Source organism: Eptesicus fuscus, chromosome 18, assembly GCF_027574615.1.
Source record: "Eptesicus fuscus isolate TK198812 chromosome 18, DD_ASM_mEF_20220401, whole genome shotgun sequence".
NCBI classification, from domain to species: domain Eukaryota; kingdom Metazoa; phylum Chordata; class Mammalia; order Chiroptera; family Vespertilionidae; genus Eptesicus; species Eptesicus fuscus.
The window spans coordinates 33,392,133-33,419,161 of record NC_072490.1 but is presented as its reverse complement, the minus strand read 5'-3'; the positions used below and the strand labels follow the sequence as shown (position 1 = coordinate 33,419,161).

The following is a 27,029-nucleotide window of genomic DNA, read 5'->3' as shown; positions in this document are numbered from 1 at the left end:
AAAAAAGTACCATTTGCCCCTTACATCCACAGTATTGTTGCTGGTTTTCTCAAGGCTTAATTACTCAGTCATCCAGCATTTACTGAGGACAAACTCTTGGCCAGGCCTGTGAATATTGTACCTGGTGGAGTTGTGTTATTCACATCATGCAAGTATCCTACCTTCCCCAAGAGCTCTAAAGACCCCAATACCTACTCTAAGCCTATCACCCTCCTATGTTACAGGTCCCCCGCCCCTACCCTTGAGGACCCAGCTACCATCAGACTCAGTCATCAAACAAATCTAAGCTCCATCCACACTGATCCCCTCCTCACGGTGCTCCAGGGCCTCCTACTAGATTCCAGAGCAATGGCTTTAAATCATAACTTCCACTATGAGGCATGTTCCAAGAAACTCGTTACTAATAATCAAATCCCAAAGGGGTTTATTTTCTATGAATTAGAGGAGACTACAAGTTAGCCTTTCATAGTAGGCATTCTTTGTCTCCAGCTCGCATCCATGATTTCCCCTGGTTCCCTCTGGAAAACTGCCCCTCTCCAAACTCAGACCATATGGCTCAATGGAAATAATCTTACTCTTAGCTCCAGGTGGGCATGTGGCTCAGTCCTGGCCAATAAGAGCCCTACATTCACATGGCCATAATGACTAGACATGAACTGGCACATGAACCAATCGAGGACAATGAGAGACCACTGCAGTTTGCAGGCAGTTAGGTTGTAAAATCTACTACCAGGTAGTGCTTGGGCAAGAATGAGACCCACATAGTTCAGCACAGCTGAGTTACAGAAACATCAATCGAGCCTCTTGATCCTGCCAGGATGACTCCTGGATTTTCAGTTACTTTCCTGGTCCAAAGCAGGTGAGCATTGCTCATAGCTGGCAAATGCTCATAGCTGGCAAATGCTCACACAATAGAACATTCCTCTTCTGGGACTAATAAGCCTAAGGACAAAGTATGGAAGTAGCAGAAGTGAGAGGAGGTTCTCTCCTGTCTACTTGCATTAGATAAAACCCCATCAGCTTGCCCACACTTGTTCTTTTTTCCCTTCTCCATTAACTTGCAGGGACAGGTACAATAAATAATGAACACGAAAACTTCCTACTTATGTCTACCGAAAGCATCTTTCTTGCACATGGCTTAAAAATATTGTGCATATTGGCACATCGTGCCTGATACTGGATTAACACATATTCAGCATATTTATAGACAGAACATCCACATATGAAATTTTCTTTTATTTCAAAACGGTACAACCTACTTAAAGATGTCAGGTTTTAAGCCCTGTCTTAATAAAGTTTTCGAAATTGTTACACATACATTAACTTTCCTCTATCTTTAGACCATAAGTGCTAACTGACTGGAGCTAGAAATAATAGGTTTGCTTTTTTAGCCTCTTTGTTTTATTGTGCCACTGAGGTTGTTTTAGCCCTCTCATCAATCGCCTGTGATCCAAGAATGGAAATGGCTTGAGTCATAAAATATGTGTAGCATTGGTAGATATGATCAAGCTGAACCACAAAGGCATATAACCACTGACACTTAACCTTAGAAATAAATCAGGCCAGACAGAAATAACATGCTCATCCTTCACTGCAATGTTAACATTTAGTGACACATCACCTCCCCCACACCCACCCCCTTCTGATTTGGGAGTTCTTCTCTGTGTCTTATGGATCCTATATATGCATTATTCTATCAGCACTAATCTCACTGTTCTGCAATTATTGATTTAAACAACTGCCTTCTCAGAGACTGGAGGGAAAGAAGCATATTGATAGTATTCAGCCTGGCACCTCAAACATAGATGTGTACCAATACAGTGAAAATAAGACATGTGCTTACTTTAAAGAATTCAAAAGACAGGAGACTGCATTAAAAAAAAAAGAAAACATCAAATTTAATTTAAATTAAAAAAATCAGAAATTGTCTGGAAAAAACAATGGAGCAAATTAACGCCTAAAAAAGAGGGCTGCATTTTAGTGAACACATTTATTGGAAGGGTTGGAGAAAAATAAAAATGCCATTTAGCTTAAGAATTTGTGAGTTATGTGCAAATAAACTCATTTCAGGAGCAGAAGAATCCTTGGTCATTTATTAATATCAAAATTTACGCAGGTTTCTCTTTTGAATATCTTCTACCTTTAAAGACGCAATCATATAAAGTCTCCTAATTTCCACACAGGATATATTCTTTGTTTCAACCAACTCTCAATGGAGGGGCAACTAGGACAACACCATCTCCCCGGACAAAAAGCATTGGGATATTCCGTTTTGTTGACTGGAAGAAGAAGAAAAGAAACAAAACAAAACAGAACACATTTACACAAATATGTAGTAGTATTGTTTATTTGTTGTTGTTTTTCACGAGAGAAATTTGAAAACAAAAAACAAACATAGATTCATTATAACACAAACAAATTGATTAAAAAACCTGATTACTTACCTTTGTAGTACAAAAGAAAAACTATCTGTTTACTGTTTACTTTTCCTGAATATCAATAACTGGGGCAGAGATGGCACTATCCACCAATATCCATTCCCCTCTTCTGGCACACAGCTACATTCAGGCACACAGCTGGCACACAGCTACATTTCTCATACTCCCTTGCAACCAGATATAGCCATGAGATTGAGTTTTAACCAATGAGAAGTAAACAGAAGTGATTGAGTGATCCATAAACCTTCCATAAATTTCCTTCTATGGTCTTCCTCCCACTGCTGGAGAATCCATGGGATGGCAGAACCCTAAGATAAAGGAAGCCTGGGCCCCTGACTGAGCATCTGGAAGAAAGCTATTGTACTGACCTAACACTTCACTCAGGATGGTTATGAGGGGAGAAATAAAATTCTACTGTGCATTACATGTTGTTACCACACTCAAACATAGGAAATGGATACCTTGGGGTGTTTGTTTGCCTACGTGTCAAGCCTTAGGCAGTAATGAAACACATATGGAATGCCTTGGGAAACACATGGTAAGACTGCCTGCAATGACTTGGAAAGTGGCCCAAGGACCTCCCAAACCTATAGGTTCTAGGGGAAGAGATTGGAAAAGTCAAATGTTGGCAGGTGTTGCTGATAACCTGATGCACTCAGCAAGGAGTATAAAAAAGAGATGAGCTCAGGAAAGAAGTAACTGGTTTTCAAGCAGAGATTATAAGAAACAGGATCAAAGGGTTAGAAAAGCCAATTGTTTTTAGACCCCAAACTGTAGACATAAGTAGGAAGAAAAGCTTTGAGGAACAAAGCCCAGTAAAACTTCTCAGTTAAACAAACTCAGCCCTGCCCGGCTGATGTGGCTCAGTGGTTGAGTGTCAACCTATGAACCAGGAGGTCGTGATTTGATTCCCAGTCAGGGCTCATGCCCTGGTTGTAGGCTTGATCCCCAGTGTGGAGCGTAAAGGAGGCAGCCAATCAATGATTCTCTCTCATCATTGATGTTTCTATATCTCTCTCCCTTTCCCTTCCTCTCTGAGATCAATAAACATATATTAAAGGAAAACAACCAAAAAACTCAGCCCTAGGCAAAGATCAGATTAAGGGTATTGCTTCCCACCCAAACTCACTTTAGCAAGTGGCCTCAAGGTAGTGAACATTAATTTGAGGGACAGGAATAGAGGTGAGGAAGTAAATAAAGGCATCTACAAGTTATGTCTAGGAAAAAACACTGACTGGGGATACTGGACCACAAAACTGACTGGAAGTAACCAGATTTTTGGTCTAAATAACAGAAAAATCATAAACAGAAATAGGGAATTTTTGAAGGTGAAAAACACCAAGAGTTTAGTTTTAGATGTACTAGATTTAAGAGAACATCCAAAGTGGAAAATTTTTAAATAAGAATGTTGGAAATAAGAGTGAAACTCAGAAAAGGAAGGAAACTGAAGATGGATTTATATATAATCATAATTATGTGTAATTATGATTATGTATAATCCTATTACAACATGCCACCAGCTTTCCATGCACCAAATTCAGTGTATCCTATTATAATCCTGAGAGGCAAACACAGGTACTGGCATTATACAGAGGGGTTCCCACCTGGCCGGGTGGCTCAGCTGGTTGGGCTTGTCCCATGCACCAAAGGTTGCTGGTTTGATTCCCAAATAGGGCACAATGTCCAGGTTGCAAGTTGCAGACTCAATCCCCAGTAGGGGGTGTGCAGGAGGCAGTAGATGGATGTTTCTCACCTTCCATCCTAATCTATCAAATCAATAAACTATTGTTTAAAAGAAAACAAAAACTGAGGGGGTCCCAGAGGCCTAGAAAGTTTCTATAATTTTCCCAAAGTCAATCAGCAGCAGCAGCAGCAGCCAGGATTTCAACCCAGATCTAATAAGACCCCAAGCTTTTATGCTGTACTGATTACTGTTATACTCACTAGTGGCCCGGTGCACGAAATTCGTGCACGGGGGTGGGGAGGGGGGGGAGTGTCCCTCAGCCAGGCCTGCACCCTCTCCAATCTGGGACCCCTCGAAGGATGTCCTACTGCCGGTTTACAGGGATCGGGCCTAAACCGGCACTCGGACATCCTTCTCGCAATCCGGGACTGCTGGCTCCTAACCGCTCACCTGCCTGCCTGCCTGATTGCCCCTAACCACTCTGCCTGCCAGCCTGATCACCCCCAACTGCCCCCCGGTGCTGGCCTGCTCGCCCCCAACTGCCTCCCCTGCTAGCCTGCTCGCCCCCAAATGCCCCTCCTGCTGGCCTGCTCACTCCCACCTTCCCTCCCCACTGGCCTGCTCGCCCCCAACTGCCCCCCTGCTGGCCTGCTCACCCCAAACTGCCCCCCTGGCTATTCTGCTCACCCCCAACTGCCCCCCCCACCAGCCTGCTCACCCCCAACTGCCCCCCCTGCTGGTCTGCTCACCCCAACTGCCCCCCCCACCGGCTTGCTTGCCCCCAACTGGCCCCCCTGCTGGTCTGCTCACCCCCAACTGCCCTCCCCTCTTGGCCTCTAACCGCCTCTACCTTGGCCCTGCCACCATGGCTTTGTCCAAAAGAACGTCTGGAAGGTCTCCCAGTCTAATTAGCATATTATCCTTTTATTAGTAGATAGAGGCCTGGTGCACAGGTGGGGGCCGGCTGGTTTGCCCTGAAGGGTGTCCCGAATCAGGGTGGGGGTTCCCTTGGGGCTTGGGGCAGCCTGGGCGAGGGGCCTGTGGTGGTTTGCAGGCCAGCCACACCCCCACGGGGTGAGGGTCCCGCTTGAGGGGGCGTGGCCAGCCTGGGTGAGAGGCTGATGGGGGTGCGGCCAGCCTGGGTAAGGAGCTGAGGGCTGTTTTCAGGCTGGCCACACACCCCTGCGACCCAGGCTCCCAGCCCCTCCTTCAGCCGTGGCCAGGGCGGCAGGAAGCTTGGCTTCCTCCGTTGCCAGGGGCAACTCAAGCCTCCTGCTCGCTCCAGCTCCGTGGCCACCGCCATCTTTGTTGGGTTAATTTGCAAACTCACTCCTGATTGGCTGGTGGGCATAGCAGAGTGATGGTCAATTTGCATGTTTCTCTTTCATTAGTGTAGATGGCTGATAACATACAATAGTTACTAATGGCATGTCTGAGGGAAAATAATGCAGATTTAAAAAAATAAAGCCCATTTTCAGAGAAAGAAAGAAAACTAGCACCAGAGTTGGAGTGATTGAAGAGAAGAACAAAGCCATGATAAAGCAAAACTATCAACAAAGGCTAACATTTGAACACTTACTATGTACCTATTGCTAATCTGAAGGCTCTTCAAGTAACCTCTCAGTGAATCCTCAACAGCTGTATTAACTGGGTCCTATTACTATCCCCACTTTACAAAGAAACTTAGACACAGACAGATGGATAATTTGGTACAACTATATAGCTGGTAAGCAAGGGAGTCAAGGTTTGGATCCAGATTTAAACCGCTATGCTCTAAGAGGGCTAAAGACTGGCTTCCGAATACTTAAAATACGTAACAACAAATGGGATTTTCTTTTTTTATATTTGAAGAATGAAATGTGCCAACATTTGGAAGATCTGCATAACTCAGTGAACTAATATTTTCCAAATTACCAGTGCTTGATGTTATAAAATCATGCATTGTAAAAGATTCACTCCAAGTGCAAGGTAGACCAATTAAGTTACATATAACAAGATTATGAAAAGTTCATGAACATGGTTTCAGATTCCACACTGCAACTAACATTTAAGAAACCAGCATTCTTGAGTTTGGGTATAGCATCAAAGGCAAATAACCACAAAAAATACCCCCTCCCTTTTCCAACTATCTATCTGTGAGGTCAGATTTTTTTCAATTATAATATATCACAACACATTAAATGCAGAAAACAGTTGTGAGAAGCTAGATGTCATTAAGCCACGCAATAAAGACATTTGCAAAAATGTGAAACAAAGATACTTCTCACTAAGTAGTATTTTAGAAAATAGTCATAAAAATGTTACTTATATTAACATAATAAGCTTATTATTTTTAATGAGTTAATAAATGTTTTTTAAATTTACAAGTTTAAGTCTCTATTAAGTATTGCTAGATCAAGTCCATATCAAACAAAAAAAGCATTATCCAGTATTACTGTCACATAATAGTGCACACAGGCTTCTTACATTGTCATATTGCATTGAATCATAGTATTCCTGCTTACCAATGAGGAAATTAAGCCTGCAAAGTTAATTCCCTTGCCCAACGCACCCCAGTATGAAGTGGCCAAACCAGTATTGAAAACCAGGTCTGTTTGACCCCAAAGACTTTGCTTTTAATTGCTATACTCTACTGAGCCCGAGTAGGAGTCAAAACATGATAGACTTGCTATAAACAAGGGTTAAGCTGTTGAATGTTAAGAATAATTGGCATTTTAAAAACAATGAATAGAACTGCGTGACTTACTTTATATATCTCTTCGTATGTTTCTTCATCAATTTCTATAGTAGTCACAGTTTCTTCCACATCTCCCAATATCATATTTAAATGTTGATCATAAGCCTGAAGTGGGAGGGTGAGGGACAAAGAAATTTAATAAATTAAGAAACAATGAACAGGGCTTACAATATGCAAATGGCTCAATACAAGTAACACATAATACTTATACCACAAACTTCTATCCTCCTATATAATAAAAGGGTAATATGCAAATTATCCCCTTGACCAGAGTTCAACCGGAGTTTGACCAGGCACAGGGCCGGCCCAGTCCGATAGGCTGTGCACGAATTTGTGCACCAGGCCTCTAGTATGCAAATAAAAAATAATCTTGCTAGCCTTGGTTGGTGTTGCTCAACGGTTAGCATGTCGGCTGGTGCACCAAAGGGTAGAGGGTTTGATTCCTGGTCAAGGGCACGTACCTGGGTTGCAGATTCATTCCCAGCCTGGTCAGGGTGTGTTCAGGAGGCAACCAATCCATGTGTCTCTCTCACATCCATGTTTCTCTCTCCCCCATCCCTCCCTCCTTCCCTTCCACTCTCTATAATAAAAAAAAAAAATCAATGGAAAAAATATCCTTGGTTGAGGGTTTGACAGAAACAAAAAAACAAAAAATAAAGGATTTATATGTACTCATGATCAATGATTTCCAAAAAGATTAAGTGAAATAGAAAGGCACTCAAAAATTTATGTAGCAAGATCTCATTTATTTTTTTAGGAATGGTGTGTGTGTGTGTGTGTGTGTGTGTGTGTGTGTGTGTAGTGCAAATATATGCATATGGACAGGTATATATAAATACTAGAGGCCCAGTGCATGAAATCTGTGCACTCGGGGGAGGAGGGTCCCTCAGCCCGGCCTGAGCCCTCTCGCAGTCCGGGAGTCCTCAGGGGATATCCAACTGCCGGCTGAGGCCCGCTCCCTGTGGGAGCGCACTGACCACCAGGGGACAGCTCCTGTGTTGAGCATCTGCCCCCTGGTGGTCAGTGCGCATCATAGTGACTGGTTGTTCAGCCATTCAGCTGATTTGCATATTAGCCTTTTACTATATAGGATATACATGAAAAGATCTATAGACTCAACTTTTAATTTTTTTTTTCAACTTTTAATTTTTAATAGTGGTTACCAATAGAAGAAATGGGATTTCACCTTTTACTCTATGTATTTGTGTTGTTTTAATTTTTTTCACAAGAAAACACAAATTTATGTATATGTCAGTAATTTAAAGAACATTTAAGTAAGAATGGAAAAAATGTTATTTGCAAGTATACAGAAGGGACAAAATGAAAGAAATGAACATGTTCTTTAATAAACAAATCACTTCTGTTAAGAGAAAAAAATGTTAAAAATATGAATAAAACACAGTTGTATTTGATTTATGAGGCCTTCCACCTCATTCTCCTTTACATTCAAAAGGCTCCTCTACAGTGGACAGTTTTTACATTTCAAGGGGTTAGGGTAGCGAGGGATGACAAGGAAATAATATGATTACTTACATGTAATCTACCTCGAAGCTCTCTGTCATTTCTCATTTTCACATAAATTCGCTCATCCAGGCTGAGCCTGATAAGATCCAGGGGCTCTTCTACAGTGTTGGTAGTTTGTTGCTGATAAAAGAAGCAGGCTTAGTAATAACAATTACTAGAGAGAATGCAGCACTCAAATCAATGCCATGCTGTGTGATGTGGGCAAATAACATAACTCCTCTATGTTTCAGTCTCATAATTTGTAAAATGTGGATAACAATAGTGCCTACCTAATACCAAGGATTACATGACATAAATGAAGGCTTAGAACAATACCTGACACAAAGTAAGTGCTATACAAATGAAGTCTGAAACATACATACACAGGAAGGAGTTAGCAATATAATCACGACTGTACTCTGTTCCTTCACAGTACAAATTGTCTGACCCAATTTCAGGGTTTAAGGAGTCACTATCAGGGACATTAGCCTTATCTCAAATATCATTTAGTACAGTAATTTGAAAAACATTCACTTAATGACTACTACACACTAGTCAGAATGCTATGCGGAGATGAAGGTTTGAGAGAAGACTAAGTTCTTATAGGGCAGGCTGACTTTTGGGTGCCAAATGGCCAGTAAGAGTAATACATTCAGCAAATAGTATAGAATACTGGCTGAAAGCACTGGCTTTGGAATCAGACAGTGTGGGTTCAACTCCTGACTCTGATACTTATGAATTGAGATTAAAAATTATGCCATCTCAGCCCTGGCCAGGTGCTCAGTTGGTTAGAGTGTTATCCCAATACACCAAGGTTGCAGGTTCGACCTTGGGTCTGGGCACTACAAGAATCAACCAATGAATATGAAAGTAAGTGAAATGTCTGTCTCTGTCTCTCTCCCTCTCTCAAGTCAATAAATAAAAATTGGGGGGGGGGGGGGGGTTATACCATCTCTAACTCTATTTCCTGGTCTATAAAATAAGGAAGCCACAATCTTCCCATTATGACTCTTATGAGGATTAAATTAACTAATGTACAGCCCTAGCTGGTATAGCACAATTGGTTGAGCATCATCCCATGCACCGAAAGGTCACCAGTTTGATTCCATCAGGGTACATGCCCAGGTTGCAGGTTCGATTCCTGGTGTGTGCAGCTGATCGATGTTTCTCACATTGATGTTTCTCTCTCTCTTTCTCTCCCCCCTCCCTCCCTCAATCTCTAAAATCAATAAAAACACATTTTAAAAAATTGAGCTAATGGCCCAGCCAGCGTGGCTCCCTTGCTGAGCATCGACCTATGAACCAGGAGGTCACAGTTCGATTCTAGGTCAGGGCACATGCCCGGGTTGTGGGCTCGATCCCCAGTGGGGTATGTGCAGGAGGCAGTCAACCAATGATTCTCTCTCATTGATGTTTCTCTTTCTCCTCTCCTTTCCTCTCTGAAATCAATAAAAATACTTTTTTTTTTAATTTAGCTAATGTATTTAACATTGAAGCTGGCAAACAGAAAGTACTTATAAATGGTTGTCATTGTCATTGTTTCTATTAAAGAACCATTGGAAAAGGTCTCAGAGATCAGGGCCATGATGACTTGGGATCATCCATGTGAAAGGGATGGCTGAAGAAGAGTTGATAAAATTATTCAAGGAGAGCTTCTTCAGTGAGTACATGAGGCTACTGGAAGAAGGTGACTGAACATTACTGGCTCTACAGTCTGAAAAGGCTAGATGAGGGGAGAAAAAATATCCTGAGCTCAACTGGTCCCCATCCCTAGTTCAACAGGTGTTTGTTTAGAACCAGCTAACTCAGTGGTCAGCAAACTCATTAGTCAACAGAGCCAAATATCAACAGTACAACGACTGAAATTTCTTTTGAGAGCCAAATTTTTTAAACTTTAACTTCTTCTAACACCACTTCTTCAAAAATAGACTCGCCCAGGCCGTGGTATTTTGTGGAAGAGCCACACTCAAGGGGCCAAAGGGCCGCATGTGGCTCTCGAGCCACAGTTTGCCGACCACGGAGCTAACCAACTAGATTATAATGATACAGAAGTCAGTCCCTGCCCTGTAGAAGCTCATTCTAGTCAAGAGAGGCATATAAATAACTAGCTTTCCCGTTGCAGGAAATATCCTGCAATAGAATTTCCTGCTGCACTCTACCCCGCCTCCGTTCCTCCCTTGTCACCTGCCCCGCCTTCTCCTCCAGCCCGCCCGCATTTCTGTTCGCCCCCGGCCCCGCCTCCGCTCCTCCCTTGTCACCTGCCCCGCCTTCTCCTCCAGCCCACCTGCATTTCCGTTCACCCCCGGCCCCGCCTCCGCCCCGCCCTTGTCACCCGCCCCACCTTCTCCTCCAGCCCGCCTGCTTTTCCGTTGGCCCCCGGCCCTGACTTCGCTCCTCCCTTCTCCTCCCCTCCCCCCCTTTCGACGCTGTCTTGATATGCAAATTAGCTGCCATCTTTGTTGGGGTAATTTGCATACTCGTCCTGATTGGTTGGTGGGCATGGCTTGGCTGGTGGGCGTGGCTTAGGTGTAGCGAAGGTGTGGTCAATTTGCATATTTGTCTATTATTAGATTAGATTATAATACTACTAGAGGCCTGGTGCATGAATTCATGCACAGGTGGGGTCCCTCAGCCTGGCCGGTGATCGGGGCTGTCTCACCCAGTCCCGATTGGGGTCAATGGGGGCTGGCCACCTGGGAAGGGACTGTGGAAGGGCTCCAGGGCATGTCCAGCCCCATCTTGCCCAGTCTCCATCGGCCGGACCCCAGCAGCAAGCTAACCTACCGGTCGGAGCATCCACCCTCTGGTGGTCAGTGTGTGTCACAGCAACTGGTCAAGCAGTTGACCAACCAGTTCAAAACACCGACAGATCGGATGGACACTTAGCATATTAGGCTTTTATAGATATATAGATAAGAATATACACATGACAGAAGCCTACTTTAGCCTCAGTCTGGGATGCCTGCAGTCTACCCTTTTCATTCTGTAGCTTTAAATATTTCCTTTCAAAGAGGCCTCCCAATTCATTCAATCAATGTGTTAAATGTTTCTAGTGCTGTTCTAAACCGGGAAGACAGAATAGTGAACAAAACAAAACTGCTCTTAAGAAATCCATTTTTGGGGGGAGGGGCAGGAGATACATTAAACAAAGCTTATACTAATATGAACAAATAACATGCTATGAAGTAGATAAGAAGACTGGAAGAGTGTTCTTTTATGTAGGTGGGCCAAAAGTCCTCTTTGATGAGAAGTGAGATGTCGGTAGAAGTTGTGGCCTGATCCACATTGATACCTGAGCAAAAGTATTTTGGGAAAAAGGAAGAGCAGGTGACCAAGCCTGTAGGACTATCAGTTCTGCATACCGCTCCTGGCTTGTTTCCTTCTTACCACATCACAGTTCCTATATATCCCACATGTCTACGTTTACTTTTTATCTGTCCTCCCCAAGTGGGACAATACAAACTCCAAGTGGGACCAGTGATCACGTATGTCCATGCTGGTGTCCCTGGTGTTTTGAACGGTGTCTAACCATACAGAGTTGATGTTCCCTAAGCATTTGTTGAATGAGTAATAACTGGTGCGCTCAGTAATGATAAAATTCCTTTAACTTTACTGTCACGCTTTCTATCAGAATCCGGACAGCTCCGTGAGGCAGGCAAGGTTAATTATCCCCATTCTATAGATAAAAGTGAGACTCGGAGAAAGGAAATGGCGAGCGAGCGAGCGCAGTAGCAAGTTTTCCGGCGGACTTCTAAGAGAAAAGCCTTCAGGGCCTGAGCCCGTGAGACCCGGAGGGAGTCGGCAGGGTCGGTTACCTCGGAGAAAGCAGCCCTGGTCCACAAAGCCAAACAGGGAAGCTGCTGTGGAGCGAGCTCCTCAGCAGACACTCACCTGGTCCACGTCGTCCGCCATGTTTCAAACCCTGCGCCCTTTCCCGCCTCTCGCGATATCTCTCCAGCCCGTCCAGGCTCCGGAAACGCGAGGACGCAAGGCACCGGAAGTAAAAAGAAATCTGTTTTGCCCTTTCTTGCTTCCCGCAGTGCTCACTGGTCTTCGGGGCGGAGTTGCATCTTGAAGCGAGCGGCACGGTCCGTAAAAGGCAGGGGCGTGGCCATGCCTCTTCCCGCCTGGGGGCGTGGCCCGGGCTCGTGCTGCTTTCCGCGGCGTGGTGCGTCACTCGCGGAGCGAGTCTTGCCCGAGCAAGATGGCTCGGAAGCGGGCGGCTGGCAAGGACCCTCGGGGACGCGAACGACGCGTCCAGAAAGCCAAGGGCGAGGAGAAGGAGGCAGGTGAGAGCGAGGCCAAGCTGGACTTAGCGGGAGATGCTGAAGAAGATCCGGAAGCAGGCCCCGGGTGCGGGAGCGGGAGGCCGGCCCCTTGGAGGTGGGGGGGCGGAGGCTGCTCCGCGCCCATCTGCGCCGCGGAGCGACGTTCCCGGGGCCAGTGGTTGTGCTGCTGCCTGGGTCCTCCCCGACGTCGCTCTGCCTTTGTCCTCACGCGAGGAGTGATGCGCCCTGAGCGGTTCCCCTGAAACTCGGCCTCCCCGCGAGCTCCCGCGCGCAGCCTCTTTTTTGCTCCCTGTTTGTCTACAGGATAAAGTCCATCCTCCTGGTAGAGGCAAAGGGCTAAATAGGGAAAAGGCATTGCAGTTACTTTGTGTCCCCAGAAGACGGCGGCCCAGGTCATAGAGCGCTGTAGTGTGCTGACTCCCAGAATAATAGCGTGAGCTGAATCTCACCCCAGAGTACAAGATTCGGATCCAACCTGACTTCACGATGGTATCAAATGTTTGTCGTGGGCAAAGCAGAACTCTTGGTTTTCTTCTTTCAGCTTGTCTCTTCTCCACTTTTTCCCACCGCAACAAATGATACCTTCACCCACTAGTTACAGCAAACATCTCCTTTTCCTTAAGCGCAAACATCCCATCCGTCAGCAAGTCCTGTCAGTTCAATCTCAGAGCTTTATCTCGGTCCTCTCCACTTCTCTTTATTCTCACGGCCACAGACCCTGCCCAAGCCATCACTTCTCAGTTGAACGACTGCAGTTGCCGCTTTACTGGTCTCCCTACTTCCCTTCCCCTCCCCCTGCAATAGTTCACCCAGGAGCCCAAGTGATCTTTAAAAAAAAAAAAAAAAAATCAGATCATAACATGATGTACTTCAAACTCCCTGTGTCTTTCCATTGCTCTTGGCGTAAAATTCAAAATTCCTCATCGTGGCTTACAAGACCTTACATGATTTGGCTGTTGTTAACCTACCTGTTGTCTCCTGCCCCTCTTTTCTTGGACAGATACTCTCCTTACGGGCCTCCTTTGTGTTTCAAACATGCCATGTTATTTCTTACCCTGACCCTTTGTCTTTGAGGTTCCTTCTGCCTAGAATGTTGTTCCATGGCTCTTGCCATGACTGATTCTTCTACTCCTTCCGGTCTCAACTCAGATGCTCTTGAATGCCCTAAAGCGGCCTTTACCAGGTACTCCCTGTCACAGAGGCCCTCACAGCCTCGGTCACAATCTGTAATGATCTTGTTAATTTATTTGCTTCCTTTTTGATTGCCCATCTTCCTAACATTTCAGCTTCATGAAAGCATTTTATTTTTTGAGGTATCCTCTTTTGCCTCTCCCTGCATATACTAAGTGCTCAATAAATATATATTTTTAATTTTTTAATTGATTTTAGAGAGAGGAAGGGGGAGAGAGAGAGAGAGAAACATCGATTTGAAAAGCATTGATTAGTTGTCCCACTTATTTATGCATTCATTGGTTTATTCTTGTATATGCCCTGACTGGGGAATCGAACCTGCAACCATGGCTTATCAGGATGATGCTCCAACCAACTCAGCTACCCGGCCAGGGCATTCAATAAATATTTTTAATAATCGCAAAATGCATGCTGTAGAGCAGGGGTAGAGAACCTTTTTTCTGCCAAGGGCCATTGGATGTTTATAACATCATTCGAGGGCCATACAGAATTATCAACTTAAAAATTAGCTTGCTATATTTGGTCAGACATTTAATTAACTCACCCCTAATGCCTTGGCAGGGCCAGACCAAATGGCTTCGAAGGCTGGATATTCCCCACCCCTTCTGTAGAAAGACTCCTGAAAAAACTGGGTAATAGAGTAGACTAGGTAACCAGCAGGGGCTCCTATGACACAAGATTCAACAATTCTGTGATTCTTTATATATTGTCAAGTTCTCCATCTATTGGGAAGTAGACAAATGCTAACAGTTTCTAAACTTAAAAGGTGATTTGCTGTGAGTTCCATTTCATTCATTTACTACTTATTCAAATAACATTTGAATATTTTCTGAGTACCAACTGCGTGGTGTACACGAGCTAAGTGACATGGGAGATCAAGATTTCTTGGAGGAGCTTAGAGTATAGTAGTGTTGACATTTACAAAAAATATCCAAGGCAAAGTGTGATATCATGGGAGTAGATGTAGGGATCTGTGGCTTCCGAAGGAATAATCAAGTCTGAGCGAAGATATTGGAAAATGCTCTGAAGGAGTTGTCTGATCTGTGCTTTTAAGGATGGGTAATATTTTAGCAAAAGGCTTGAGCGGAGGTTGGTATTCTAGCCAGAGGGAATGTATTCTGAATATGTGGCAAGCGTTTCTTCCAGCTAACACTTCCCCTGGCACCAGCTTGGTATAGCTCCAACACTCAGTTGTTATATGCACTTGGGTAAATTATTTTGGACAAATAACTTCGCCTTTTTGAACCTGGTCTGTGAAACATAATACTGCCTGGCAGGGTGGTTGTGATTTTTCAGTGAGATAGCATATGAAGTTCCTGGCATGGTCCATGTTAGGTGGTCAGTTGGGCTAGCTCATGTCAGTTCAGTCTAAATGTAGGTTAGGATGCACTCGAGCTTAACTCAGACTCTGTTAGCCAGAGGAGCTAGCAGTAAGTTTCCAAAGCAGCTTTCAGGATCTGAAGAGCTAGAATCTTTTCTGTGGTTGGGTAGAGGAGCAAGTGTGGTTTGGGCTGCAGGTGACGCTAATGTGGTGACTGGTGTTTCTAATAGTACTATAGTGTGGGTTTTAACAGCACCTCGGTGCATGCAATGAAATTACAGTAATGAACAAGACAGGCAAAGTTCTTGCTCTCATGATGCTTATAATCTCTGGGTAGGGGTAGATAGGACAGACAATAAAAAGTTAAAAATAAGCCCTGGCCAGTGTGGCTCAGTTGGTTGGGCATCTTCCCGTGCACCATAGGTTGCTGGTTCAATTTCCTGTTAGGGCACATGCCTGGGTTGGGGGCTCAATCCCTCAATCCCAGGTAGGGGGTGTGCAGGAGGCAGCTGATTGATGCTCTCACTTCGATGTTTCTCCCTCTCGAAAAATAAATTTAAAAATATATATTAAATAAGTTCACATGGTGATAAGATCTATGAAGAAAGTAAAACAGCTTACTGTCATAAAACTGACATGAGGCTGGGGAAGAGCAGCTAAGTCAGAATCACTGGTCAGGGGAGGTTTCTGTGAGGAGGGGACATTATTTTTTTATTATTATTATTAAATATATTTTTTTAATATTTTTTATTGATATTTTTTACAGAGAGGAAGAGAGAGGGACAGAGAGTTAGAAACATCGATCAGCTGCCTTTTGCACAACCCCCACTGGGGATGTGTCCGCAACCAAGGTACATGCCCTTGACCGGAATCGAACCCGGGACCCTTCAGTCCACAGGCCGATGCTCTATCCACTGAGCCAAACCGGTTTCGGCTATTATTAAATATATTGTATTGATTTTTTACAGAGAGGAAGGGAGAGGGATAGAGAGCTAGAAACATCGATGAGAGAGAAACATCGATCATCTGCCTCCTGCACACCCCCCACTGGGTATGTGCCCGCAACCAAGGTACATGCCCTTGACTGGGATCGAACCTGGGACCCTTGAGTCCGCAAGCCGACGCTCTATCCGCTGAGCCAAACCGGTTAGGGCAGGAGGGGACATTTTGAGCCAGTTACTGAATGTCCTGAAGGAGCCATTCATAGGAAGTTCTGGGAGGAAAGATCCAGGCAGAGGGAACGTTTAAAGACTCAGGGGGAATGAGCTTGGCCAGTTAGCTGGAACAGTGAGTGAGGGGAATTGAGGTGAGAGAGGTGGGCAGAGCCCTTCGTTTAGAGACCAAGCTAGGGAGTTTGTATTTTATTCTAAGTGCTCTGAGATGCCGCTGGTGGATTAAGCAGGTGTTCTTGTTAAATCTCAATAGATGGCCAAGCAAACCACAGTGGTAATTCCTGCCCTGCTGAAATAACCACTTTGTACCAACTGTGTGGTGTACATGAGCAATCAAGATTTCTTTCTAAACAACTTTTTTGAATTCATTCGATATTGAACTCAAGGAGGCTGGTTATCCATATTAGATAGCCCTAGATCATGGAAAGTCCTGGAAAATAGCCTCTAGATTCTCTAGGACCAAAAAAACACAGCAAAGAATAAAGAAAAAATCACCTATATTTCTACCATGCAGAAATAACCACCACTAAGATAAGAGATCAACCAAAGGACTTGTATGCATGCATATAAACATAACCAATGGACGCAAAACTCTGGGGGGTGAGGGCATATATGGGAGTGGGGTGGGGAGGCAATGGTAAGATATGTACACATATAATACCTTAATTAAATAAAAAATAAATAAAAAAGAAAGAAATAACCACCACTAAATAATGGTATATTTCCTTTTAGTCTGTGTTGTTTTGTACAGTAGAAGCCATACTGTAAAAACAACTTTTCATGCTTAACATTTTATCCTAGATCATTTTCCTTTGTCTTAAAAGATAACTGAATTATATTTTATTGTGTTATACTGGAATTAATGATCATCTCATGGTTGGACATTTGGATTTTTAAAGTTTTTTATAATAATACCATGAACATTTTTAAAATTCAATTTTTTGTTTCCTTTTCACCTTTTTTAACTCTCCTACTTCTCTCTTCAAAGCACAAAAGTATACAGCTGTGCCTTTTAACCAACCAAATAAATTTGGTGAGAAAGAAATGGTACCTCTGAAGTATCCTCCCACTGCATTTTTAGAGCAGTAAAAATGAACTATTTTGCATCTTTGCTTATTGATAGAGGGCTAAAGACCCTTGTGAGATAATGGAAATCCTGATTTTAAGGGCACCCTACTCAAAACTGTCAAGTTATAAACCTTTAATCAGCCTCTGGTCTTGGAATAAGAAATCTGTTTCTATATTCTAAATAACTAATTTTGAAATATTTTGTTTCCATTGAAATGTTTAAACCAAGGGAATACATAAATTCCTTCTATAAAACATTTGAAAGAAACCGAACTAAACGATTGATTTTATCAAGCATTAAAACAAATGCCCCTAGCCCTAGCTGGTTTGACTCAGTGGATATAGCGTCAGCCGGCGAACTGAAAGGTCCCAGGTTCAATTCTGGTCAAGGGCACGTGCCCAGGTTGTGGGCTCGATTCCCAGTGGGGGACTTGCAGGAGGCAGCCAATCTATGATTCTCTCTCATCATGGATGTTTCTATCTCTCTCTCCCTCTTCCTTCCTCTCTGAAATCAATAAAAATATATACTTTTTAAATGCCCCTATAATATGAAATTTATTAAAAGTAAGTTATGACTTTATTTAGATCAAAAGGGAGTCTTCTTCCCATGCCAAAGTATATTCCTGAGGGATATAAATACCCCAAGAGAGTCATCAGGACAAACCATAAATGAAAGGAATGAATTCATTTGATATTTTAGGTTAATATTGCAGCTCCTTTGGAACCTCAGTACAGGCTAGAGTATTTTTGTTTCCCAAAATTAATTCAAGCAGAGTCATGCAAAGGCAGAAAAATGATTTATTTTAGAGACAAGATTATTTTCATGAATAGATTTGCAAAATTAAGAAAATCCTCTTCTGCCAAGTTATTCATAAATTATTTATTATTAAAAATTAATATATTGATATATTAATAAACCATAGTTTTAGATACCCTAATTTAACTAAAACCAACAGCTTATGCATTTTTATATTTCCCTTTACCAAAAATATAATTATCTTAAGAAAGTAAAGATAATTATTACTATCTTATTCTAACCCTAAGCTTGCTGAGATGGTTAGTTTACCAAGTGCCATTTGGGTTAGATTGGAAAGATTTCATTAAGTATGTGTTTTGAGCAGAGTTTGATTTTGAAAGATGGCGGAAATACCTATTAATAGAAATAAGGTTGTGGCAAAACTTGATTATGTTTATGAACTCAAAATATTTCACATAGTAGAAGTGGATTATCCCTAAAAATGGTCTTGGCAGGTGGTAAATAAGCAAGGGGTTAATCAGTGGATCAATGGATTTTTCTTACTGGATATAAGCAGAAATTTGAGATTTGAAAGTTAGATATGATGGCCTCTCTGTAGTCTTAGGAAGAGTTGAATAAAATGCTAATAAAGGAAGTGGTTTTTACTGTGAGCACAGAGTGTAGACTGGACTGAAGGTGGGCAGAGGCTGAAAGCTGGTTGTTGACTAAATGTGGCAGGATGGGCTGGTGATGGAGATGTGGTTTGGAAGGAGGTTACAGAAGAGTTTTCATGACCCTGAAACCACTCTGCATCCACCTTTCTATTGTCCCTTACCTGTTGCATGTGGGCATCTAGATGTCTTTGAAGATGAGAAACCCCCAAAGAAGAGTCTGCTCTCAAAAGTCTCACAAGGAAAGAGGAAGAGGGGTTGCCATGACCCTGGGGGCTCACCAGATGGTCCAGCAAAAAAGAAGGTGGCCAAGGTGACTGTTAAATCTGAAAACCTCAAGGTTAAAAAGGATGAAGTCTTCAGTGATGGGGAAGATTTCAGGTGAGAGGTCTTGATTGCCCCTGTCAGAGAAATGTGATTAATAAAACCTGTTCTTTTTGCTTGTCACTAGGATCCATGGAAAAGCCGGGATCTTTAAACTCTTCTAGATAGAGCTCAAACTACTAGTAAGAGCTAGAAAGAACCTTAGCGATTATATACTTACCTCCCAAACTTTTCAGGTGAGAACAATGATAGCTTGCAGAAAGTGATTTATTCATGGTTACACAGCTAGATAATGGCAAAAACCAGGATAAGACTTAGGTCTTTTGACTCCTGATCCTGTGTTCTTTGTACTATACAAAGATACTGCACATAAAAAGTATTTACCTGCCATTCCAGCTTTCTCTCGTACTACTCTCCTCAAGCACACTCGACTCCTGCCCAGCTGGACTGCACATGGCACATGCTCATACTTTGCTGTCTCTGAGTTGTGCTCATATTCTCCTTCTACCTAAAATGCTTTCTTCCACCGTGAAGATACAGATCAGAAGCCATCTACAGAATTAAGATCTTTTCAACTTAGGGTGGGTTTATTGGGAAATAACCCCATCATAAGTTGAGGAAGTTCTATATTATACATTAGCAACCATTTAGTCTTGAATTGATAGGTAGCAAGCTACTTACCTATGTAGCTATCTATTTAACTTAGCTAGGTATCCAGGTTTATGTTGGTATTTATGACATACCTGTGTATAGTCACATTCCCACTTATCTTGCAGTTAGACTTCAATTTTAATCTCCTTACATCCTATTTCTTTTTTTGTTTTGTTTTTGTTGTTAATCCTCACCCAAGGATATATTTTTCCATTGATTTTTAGAGAGAGTGAAAGGGAGGGAGGGGGAGAAAGAGAAACATCGATGTGAGAGAGACACATCAATTGGTTGCCTCCCTCACGCACCCCGACTAGGGCTGGGTTTGAACCTGCAACCCAGGTATGTGCCCTTGACCGGAAATCAAACCCCCGACCCTTTGGTGTGCAGGCCGACGCTCTAAACATTGAGCCATACTAGCCAGGGCACATCATATTTCTTAAAGGGGGGCGGGAGGGGCGGGCAGGAGTTGTGAATCTTACGAGTTGGGCCATGGTAGGATCAACAAATGTGAATTCCCTTTTCTTTCTGGTGCCCAACTGTATGTACACAGATGTCACAGCTTTTACTTCTAGCACTCACATTATTATTGTGGTTTCTTCTAGTTTTTTCTATGCCATTTTCTGACTTTGCTGTTTTCCTTCACACAGCTCTAGGCTGTAGGTTTATAGTATTCTTTCTGTTTGACAGCACAATCTAGTATTAGACTAATGATCAGAGCACATCTTGATGAGAACTTGAGACTCATGCTGATGGAGAAAATGAGGCTCAGAGCTCACAAATGAACTTTAAATAATTGCAACCAATTTTCAAAAAATAGAAGGTGTCCTTAAAATTCCGTTTAGTTTAAATGTAATACTGGGATGTTTGCGCCTTCTTCATCTTCCTTCCTGTGGCCTTTACACAGAGACTTTACAAGTGCCTGCAAGAAGGCACACCATCCAAAGAGAGAGTCTGCTGTGGACAAAGACAGCCATGAAGGAGACGATGATGAGGAGGAAAGTGAAGATGATTGGGAAGAAGTAGAAGGTAAAGCATCTTTCTTTGTTTTCTGAACAGTCTGATCCTGTTTTTCTGTTTGATTCTGTTTAGAGTCATGTCACTTATTTGCAATCCTGTTGTTTTCTTTTGAACCTAATAAGACTAAAGATAAGGTTGCAATAGGAACTTGCTTTTGATATGAAAAATTCAATACCAGATTACTAGAGCAGGTTATATACAGGGTGTCCCAAAAAATGTATACACACTTTGAATAATTATGAAGGCAGTGTTTATTACAATATATTTCATTTTCAAAATGTAATAATTATCAGCTGTTAGAGCATATATACATTTTGGGGGACACCCTGTATTCTCTTCCTTTGCTGTCAGTGGAGTTTCACTCTCCCTGCCTCCTTCCATTCTCTCAAGATCAATGGGAAGAATATCCTCTAGTGGATTGTTTTATTTATTAAAAAAAATACCCTTTATAGCTGTTTTCCCCCCCTTTTTTTCTAATCCAGGATCTATGCAAGGTGTAAGCCTTCTATTGGTTGTCTATTTAGTCTCTTTTATTCTATAACAGTACCCCCCACCCACCATTTTTTATTGTTTTGTTTTTCATAGCACAGCTTTTTTTTTAGTGCCCTGGCCTCTTGTTTTATAGAATGTTTCAGGTTCTGGTTCTGTCTGATAAGTAATCAAACATCTCATGATGTTGTTACAGTTGTTTCAGTATCCCATGTACTTCTTTCCTTTTTTCTTTTTTTTTTTTTTTGTTAATCCTCATCATTGATTTTTTTAGAGAGAGTAGAAGGGAGAGGGAGAGACACAGAGAGAGAAACATCAAAGTAAAAGACACATCGATTGGTTGCACCTGGACCAGGGCCGGGCATGGGGCCTGTAACTGAGATATGTGCCCTTGACGGACTTGAACCCGGGACCCTTCAGTCCATGGGCCTATGCTCTATCCATTGAACCAAACCAGCTAGGGCTCCTAGGTATTTCTTATAAATTGTAAATTAAGTTTAAAGACTTGATTGAATTTAGATTAAACTATTTTTTTCCTAAGAATACTTCATAGGTGATGCTTTTTAGTGTATTAGGAGACACCTACTGTCAGGTTGTCCTTCTAGTGATGCCAGGGTTGATCGTGTAAGTTGGTACTGCCCGATTGTGCCAATGTAAAGGTGCATTTTCCCTTTGTAATTAACTTTCTGGGGCTGTACTCTGATTCTGCGTGAATATCTTGTTCCCCAGTAATTTTTTACTTAATGGTTTTAGCATGTATTAATGATCTTGACTGGATCAAAAATTATTATATTGAGGATTATACAATGGTAATAATCTGATTCTATCATTTTATGTACATTTATTAGCTGACTGATCTGTAAAGGAATTGTATTTATTTAGCAAGTGCCTAATCTTACCTCCCTTTCAGGAATTGTAATTATTTAGTAATTTACTCTGAATATCACTATGAACATAGAGATTTTGTTTTTAATTACATATATTACCAGTTATCATCATTATACTTGAGCTTCAGATTGTCCCAAATTTGGCTGGTGGAAGCCCCTTTAAGCTAGCTACCCTCCCATGTCTTTTTGGCATGACCCCATTAGTTTCTTAGAACATTTATGCTTTCTGGTACAAATTGTTCCAAGCTCACTTTATACTTTCCTGACCTGGAATCAACTTCTTTTTTCTCCAAGAAGCCCTGGTTCATTTTAGTGGGGACTGGTAAATAGAAACCAAAATCTTGGTATTAGATGTTTTCATTGCTGAGCAGGTGTTATTGCTTCTAGGCCTAAAGTTCCCTTAAAAGAGCCCTTTGCCAACGAAATTCACAGTTAGATCCAGTTCAACAAATTCAGTTTATTTCAGCTAGTGTTCACTAGCCGTGTAGGGGATAAAGAGATGAAAAAGATGCATTTCTTATCATTACAAGTTTACAACTAAGACTGAAAAACACTGAAATCATCACTACATACAAAGCAAATTGCGCTGTGTATTATGTAGTAATAAAAAGATAGAAAATTGTTCTAATTTGGCTTTTTAAAAAAAAAAAAAAAAGAATAAGTATCTACTAAAACACACATGAGCATCAGCTCCTTGATAGCAAGGGTGTGTATCTAATTCAAGTCAATGTCTTTTAGCCTTAGTTTCCTTTTCTTCTTCTACCAGGACTACTTCTGTGGGTTTCTGTGTGGGTTAAATGAGACAAATAAATGTAAAACAGCGCAGTGCTGGCGTTTTATTGTTTTGTTTTGTTTGTTGTTGTTGGCTTTTTAGGTATTCAAAGCATGGAAGGAGTAGTTATCTCTGTGAGTTCTCCACCTCACATCCATTCCTCACTTCCTCCTTCCCAGCAGAACCTTGATTTTGTTCAGTAGAGTGGCTATTATTATAATTGCTGTTAATTGGTTTTTAAAAATTACTGTTGATAGAACTTAGTGAGCTCGTGCCAGGTGATGCGGCAGAAAATGCAACCTTCTCTCAATCTGTTCTGCCTATGAAGCCAGTGGAGATAGAGATTGAAACACCGGAGCAGGCGAAAGCAAGAGAAAGAAGGTAAGATTAGGCATTTGCTTCTACATTCCTATCACATGCCATTGGCAACTAATGAAAACTTCTGAGAAATACATAGGAGACCAGGGCTGAGTATCAAAGTGGTCAGGAGCCTTGGGTGAGAGAACTCTGGGCTCAACTTTAAGACTTGAGTGAGAAACTTTTGTGTCCTGGCTGGGGCAGGAAATGGGGAGAGAATACTCCTATATATTGACCAACTTCTATATGCCAAGGTTGTCCATTATCTTACTTAATGTCTAGAACAGTATGTGAATGAGGAGTCAGAGGCTCAGAGAGGTTAAATATCATTTCAGGAGTCACTCAGCCAGTAAGTGGATGAGCCAAGATCTAAATCCTGTCAGGCTGACTTGCAAGTTATGCTTTCACCCACCACATAACTCTGCAGGTCTTAAAGCAGTGCCCCACCTGGTAGGGAGCCCCCATTTCATCCCAATATACCCAGTACCTCTGTAGTTTCTGGTGGCTTGGAAATACGGAGCACAGCACCTGGTAGTTTACTGGTTCATGAGTTCCTCTGTATGATGAGCACATTATTTGCCATGCCTAAAGAAGATAATAAAAGTAATTCAAGAAGCATTGTTTTGTGTGTGTGTTTTTAATTCTCACCTGAGGATATTTTTTCCATTCGTTTTCAGACAAAGAGTGGAAGGAAGGAAGGAAGGAAGGAAGGAAGGAAGGAAGGAAGGAAGGAAGGAAGGAAGGAAGGAGAAAGAGAGAAAGAGAAACACTGAGAGAGACACATTGATTGGCTGCCTCTCACACCCACCCCCACCAAGGGTGGGGAGCAGACTTGCAATCGAGGTACATGCCCCTGCCAGGGAATCGAACCCAGTATCCTTTGGTCCCTGGACTAACACTTAACCACTGAGCCAAACCGGTCAGGGCTTAAGAAGCACCTTAAAAATGCATGGGACACAGACATGAAAGAGATTTTACATCAGAACAGTAAAATACAAATGAGTGTACATTAATTGAATATAAAGGCAGTGGTGGTTGCTAAGGCTGGAATCAGTAGTTGGAAGGTCAGGCAGTCAGAGAAGACTTCCTGGAGGAGGAGAACTTTGACTCATGTTCATGTGGCATGATATGGTGTAGGTTGAGAGGTCAGTCTGGGTAGAGACTGTCCTAAGCTACGATTTGTAAGTGAGAAAGGTGAGAAGAAGCAGGAAATAGGTAGCTTTTTAAAAATTTACTTGAGTAGCACAGTCTTGTGCAGGAAAACAAAGAGAGTAAATCACATGCAGTTAAAAAGTAAAAGAAATTTTGGGGGAATGAAGTCAGGTTTCAATTTCCCAGTTCATTCTTGGATTTTTCAATATGCATTACAGTGAAAAAATACAAATGGAGTTTGAGACCGCTCTCCGGAGACTGATGAAGCGTTTCAGTAAAGAAGTCCATGAGGACACACACAAGGTAAGGGCAGGAAGTGAAGGGAGGGGACTGTGCTCCTCTCTGTTGAGGCAGAGTGGGGTGGCGGAAAGAGCTGGGGTTCGCAGTCAGGGAAACCTATGTCTTGTTCCAAGCTCTCGCACTCACTATGTGACCTTGGCAAGTTTCTTACTCTCTCTGAGGCTTAGTTTCCTCATCTTTGAAGTAGGGGTTAATAACAGTGTCTTCCTCGGAGGGTGGTTGTGAGGATTAAACGTATATCACATGTGAAGTACAGAGTACAATGCCTGGCATGGAGCAGGGGCTAAAAAATAGACTCTCAGTCTCTTCTTTCCACAGTTAATAACATTAATTCTGATCTCAGCTAAAATTGCTGGTTTTTTAATTCAGCTGGTAGTTATTGAACACATGTTCTGGACCTAGCAAGGTTCTTGGCATTGTAGGAGAGAGACTTGTATAAAGCTTATTTTCTACAATTAAAGGATTTCTGATGAAAGACCTCAAAACAAAGAAACTCAAGACTTGAAAGAAAGATCAGTGTGGGTTTGAGTAGCTGAGGAAGGCTATTTAGGAGAAAGGACTAGAGCTGGGTCTAAGAGAAAAGACAGTATGTTGAGATGAGAGTGGACAGTCTGGAAAGATTGCTCTCTCTGAGTTATGGAGGGAATGGTAGGACAACCAGTTTGCCCACATTATTGAATATACAGGAACTGGAGTGAGGCCCACCTCACAGCGGCCTTGGGAAATAAATAAGATAGCTCTGTTTCTTTTGCCTCGTGGTGTTGGAGATTTGAAGCTGATGTGAGGGAAGAGGGCAGTGCCATTAATTGAAATAGGGAGGCTGTAAGTGGGAAGGAAGGAAGACCGATTTTGAAGTGAAAATGATACAAAGCTGTGAGAGAAGGGCAAGACAGTCACATGATCACTTCAGTAGGTTGAGGAAGGGTGGGGTTGGAGGTCAGATATGGGACAGGTGTGGGGTCTAAAGCGGAGGAGGTTGGGTTCAAGCACACATGGAAATGCAGACAACAGTACAGTGAGCCCATGCTATCCACCAGCTTTGACAGTTACAAGCCCGTGAGCAGTCTTGCTATTCTTTCCCTCCATCCATTTTTCCTCCTGAGCAAACTCCAAACATTGTAGCATCTCCTCCATAGTTCCTTCAGTATATATCTAAAAGACAAGGCCTCTGCCCTAGCTGGTTTGGCTCAGTGGATGGAGTGTCGGCCTAGGGACTGAAGGGTCCTGGGTTCGATTCTGGTCAAGGGCACATGCCTGGGTTGCTGGCTCAATCCCCAGTAGAAGGCATGCAGGAGGCAGCCAATCAATGATTCTCTCTCATCATTGATGTTTCTGTCTGTCTCCCTCTCCCTCTCTGAAATCAATAAAAGTATATTTAAAAAATAAATAATAAAAGACAAGGCCTCTTAGAAGAAGAAAAAAGTTTGTATTTTGGAGCTTTGAGATTTGAGATTCTTTTGAGTAGTTAGAAGAAGAGGGGTTGAAAAGCAAAATCTTAGGGAGCGGGACAGGTCAGCGCTGGAGGGAGCGAAGCATCACGGGCAGCAAGCGAGATGCAGCACCGAGGCTTCCTCCTCCTCGCCTTCCTCACCCTGCTGGCGCTCATCTCCGTGGTGGCCAAAAAGAAAGACAAAGTGAAGAAGGGTGGCCCGGGGAGCGAATGCGCTGAGTGGACCCGAGGGCCCTGCACCCCTAGCAGCAAGGACTGCAGGGCCCAGACTCAGCGCATCTGGTGCAGGGTGCCATGCAACTGGAAGAAGGAGTTTGGAGCCGACTGCAAGTACAAGTTTGAGAGCTGGGGGTCGTGTGATGGGAGCTCGGGCACCAAAGCCCGCCAAGGCCCCCTGAAGAAGGTGCAGTACAATGCCCAGTGCCAGGAGACCATCCGCATAACCAAGCCCTGTACCCCCAAGACCAAAGCCAAGGCCAAAGCCAAGAAAGGGAAGGGAAAGGACTAGAGGCCAGGCCTGAATGCCAAAGAGCCCCTGGCCCACCTCCTCCCTCCCCCGGCCCCAGTGTAACCCACCAGTGCCTTTTGTTACTCTTCAGCTTTATCAATCATGCCCTGCCCTTCCCTTCCCGACCCCCCAAGTGCCCAAAGTGGGGAGGGACAAGGGATTCTGGCAGCTTGAGCCTCCCCCAAAGGAATTTTATTCCCATGCCCCTGTTGTTCTTATCCACAATGACGCCATTGCTAAAAAACAAAACTCGTTTTCTCCCAATAAAAGCTTTTTTTTATTATTAAATAAAGCAAAATCTTGGGAAATGGG

The 27,029-nt window shown here is 42.9% G+C and overlaps 3 protein-coding genes across 4 annotated transcripts in view; 2 read left to right on the top strand and 1 right to left on the bottom strand.

The window, feature by feature from the left end:
- Nucleotides 1–1,873: 1,873 nt before the first annotated feature.
- Nucleotides 1,874–12,407, bottom strand: LSM3 (LSM3 homolog, U6 small nuclear RNA and mRNA degradation associated). Its single transcript, XM_008152432.3, has 4 exons — nt 12,254–12,407; nt 8,393–8,503; nt 6,869–6,964; nt 1,874–2,279 (listed from the first exon to the last, which is right to left on the bottom strand). The coding sequence occupies exons 1-4, from the start codon at nt 12,272–12,274 to the stop codon at nt 2,199–2,201; spliced, it is 309 nt and encodes a 102-aa protein (XP_008150654.1). The 5' UTR covers nt 12,275–12,407; the 3' UTR covers nt 1,874–2,198.
- A 100-nt stretch (nt 12,408–12,507) lies between these two features.
- The window catches only part of XPC (XPC complex subunit, DNA damage recognition and repair factor), a 28,009-nt gene continuing 13,487 nt past the window's right edge, over nt 12,508–27,029 (top strand). The window contains exons 1-7 of one of the 2 annotated variants that reach the window (XM_054729941.1): nt 12,508–12,715; nt 14,260–14,266; nt 16,955–16,958; nt 18,996–19,191; nt 20,690–20,811; nt 23,208–23,331; nt 24,678–24,762. In XM_054729941.1, coding sequence (XP_054585916.1) covers nt 12,567–12,715; nt 14,260–14,266; nt 16,955–16,958; nt 18,996–19,191; nt 20,690–20,811; nt 23,208–23,331; nt 24,678–24,762 — 687 coding nt within the window. In that variant the 5' untranslated portion in view covers nt 12,508–12,566. The remainder of the gene's footprint in view (nt 12,716–14,259; nt 14,267–16,954; nt 16,959–18,995; nt 19,192–20,689; nt 20,812–23,207; nt 23,332–24,677; nt 24,763–27,029) is intronic. The other variant, XM_054729940.1, reaches the window with a different exon arrangement.
- On the top strand, nt 26,304–26,792 carry LOC114226962 (midkine-like). Its single transcript, XM_054729942.1, has one exon. The coding sequence runs from the start codon at nt 26,313–26,315 to the stop codon at nt 26,715–26,717; it is 405 nt and encodes a 134-aa protein (XP_054585917.1). The 5' UTR covers nt 26,304–26,312; the 3' UTR covers nt 26,718–26,792.

Bases quoted from the DNA above. Each gene is read 5' to 3' on its own strand.
- LSM3 (XM_008152432.3), bottom strand. From the start codon at position 12,274: ATGGCGGACGACGTGGACCAG. The intron at 8,504-12,253 runs GTGAGTGTCTGC...TTCTTTTATCAG, and splicing joins TGGCGGACGACGTGGACCAG to CAACAAACTACCAACACTGT. The intron at 6,965-8,392 runs GTAAGTAATCAT...CTCCCACTTCAG, and splicing joins AGCTTCGAGGTAGATTACAT to GCTTATGATCAACATTTAAA.
- LOC114226962 (XM_054729942.1), top strand. From the start codon at position 26,313: ATGCAGCACCGAGGCTTCCTCCTCCTCGCCTTCCTCACCCTGCTGGCG.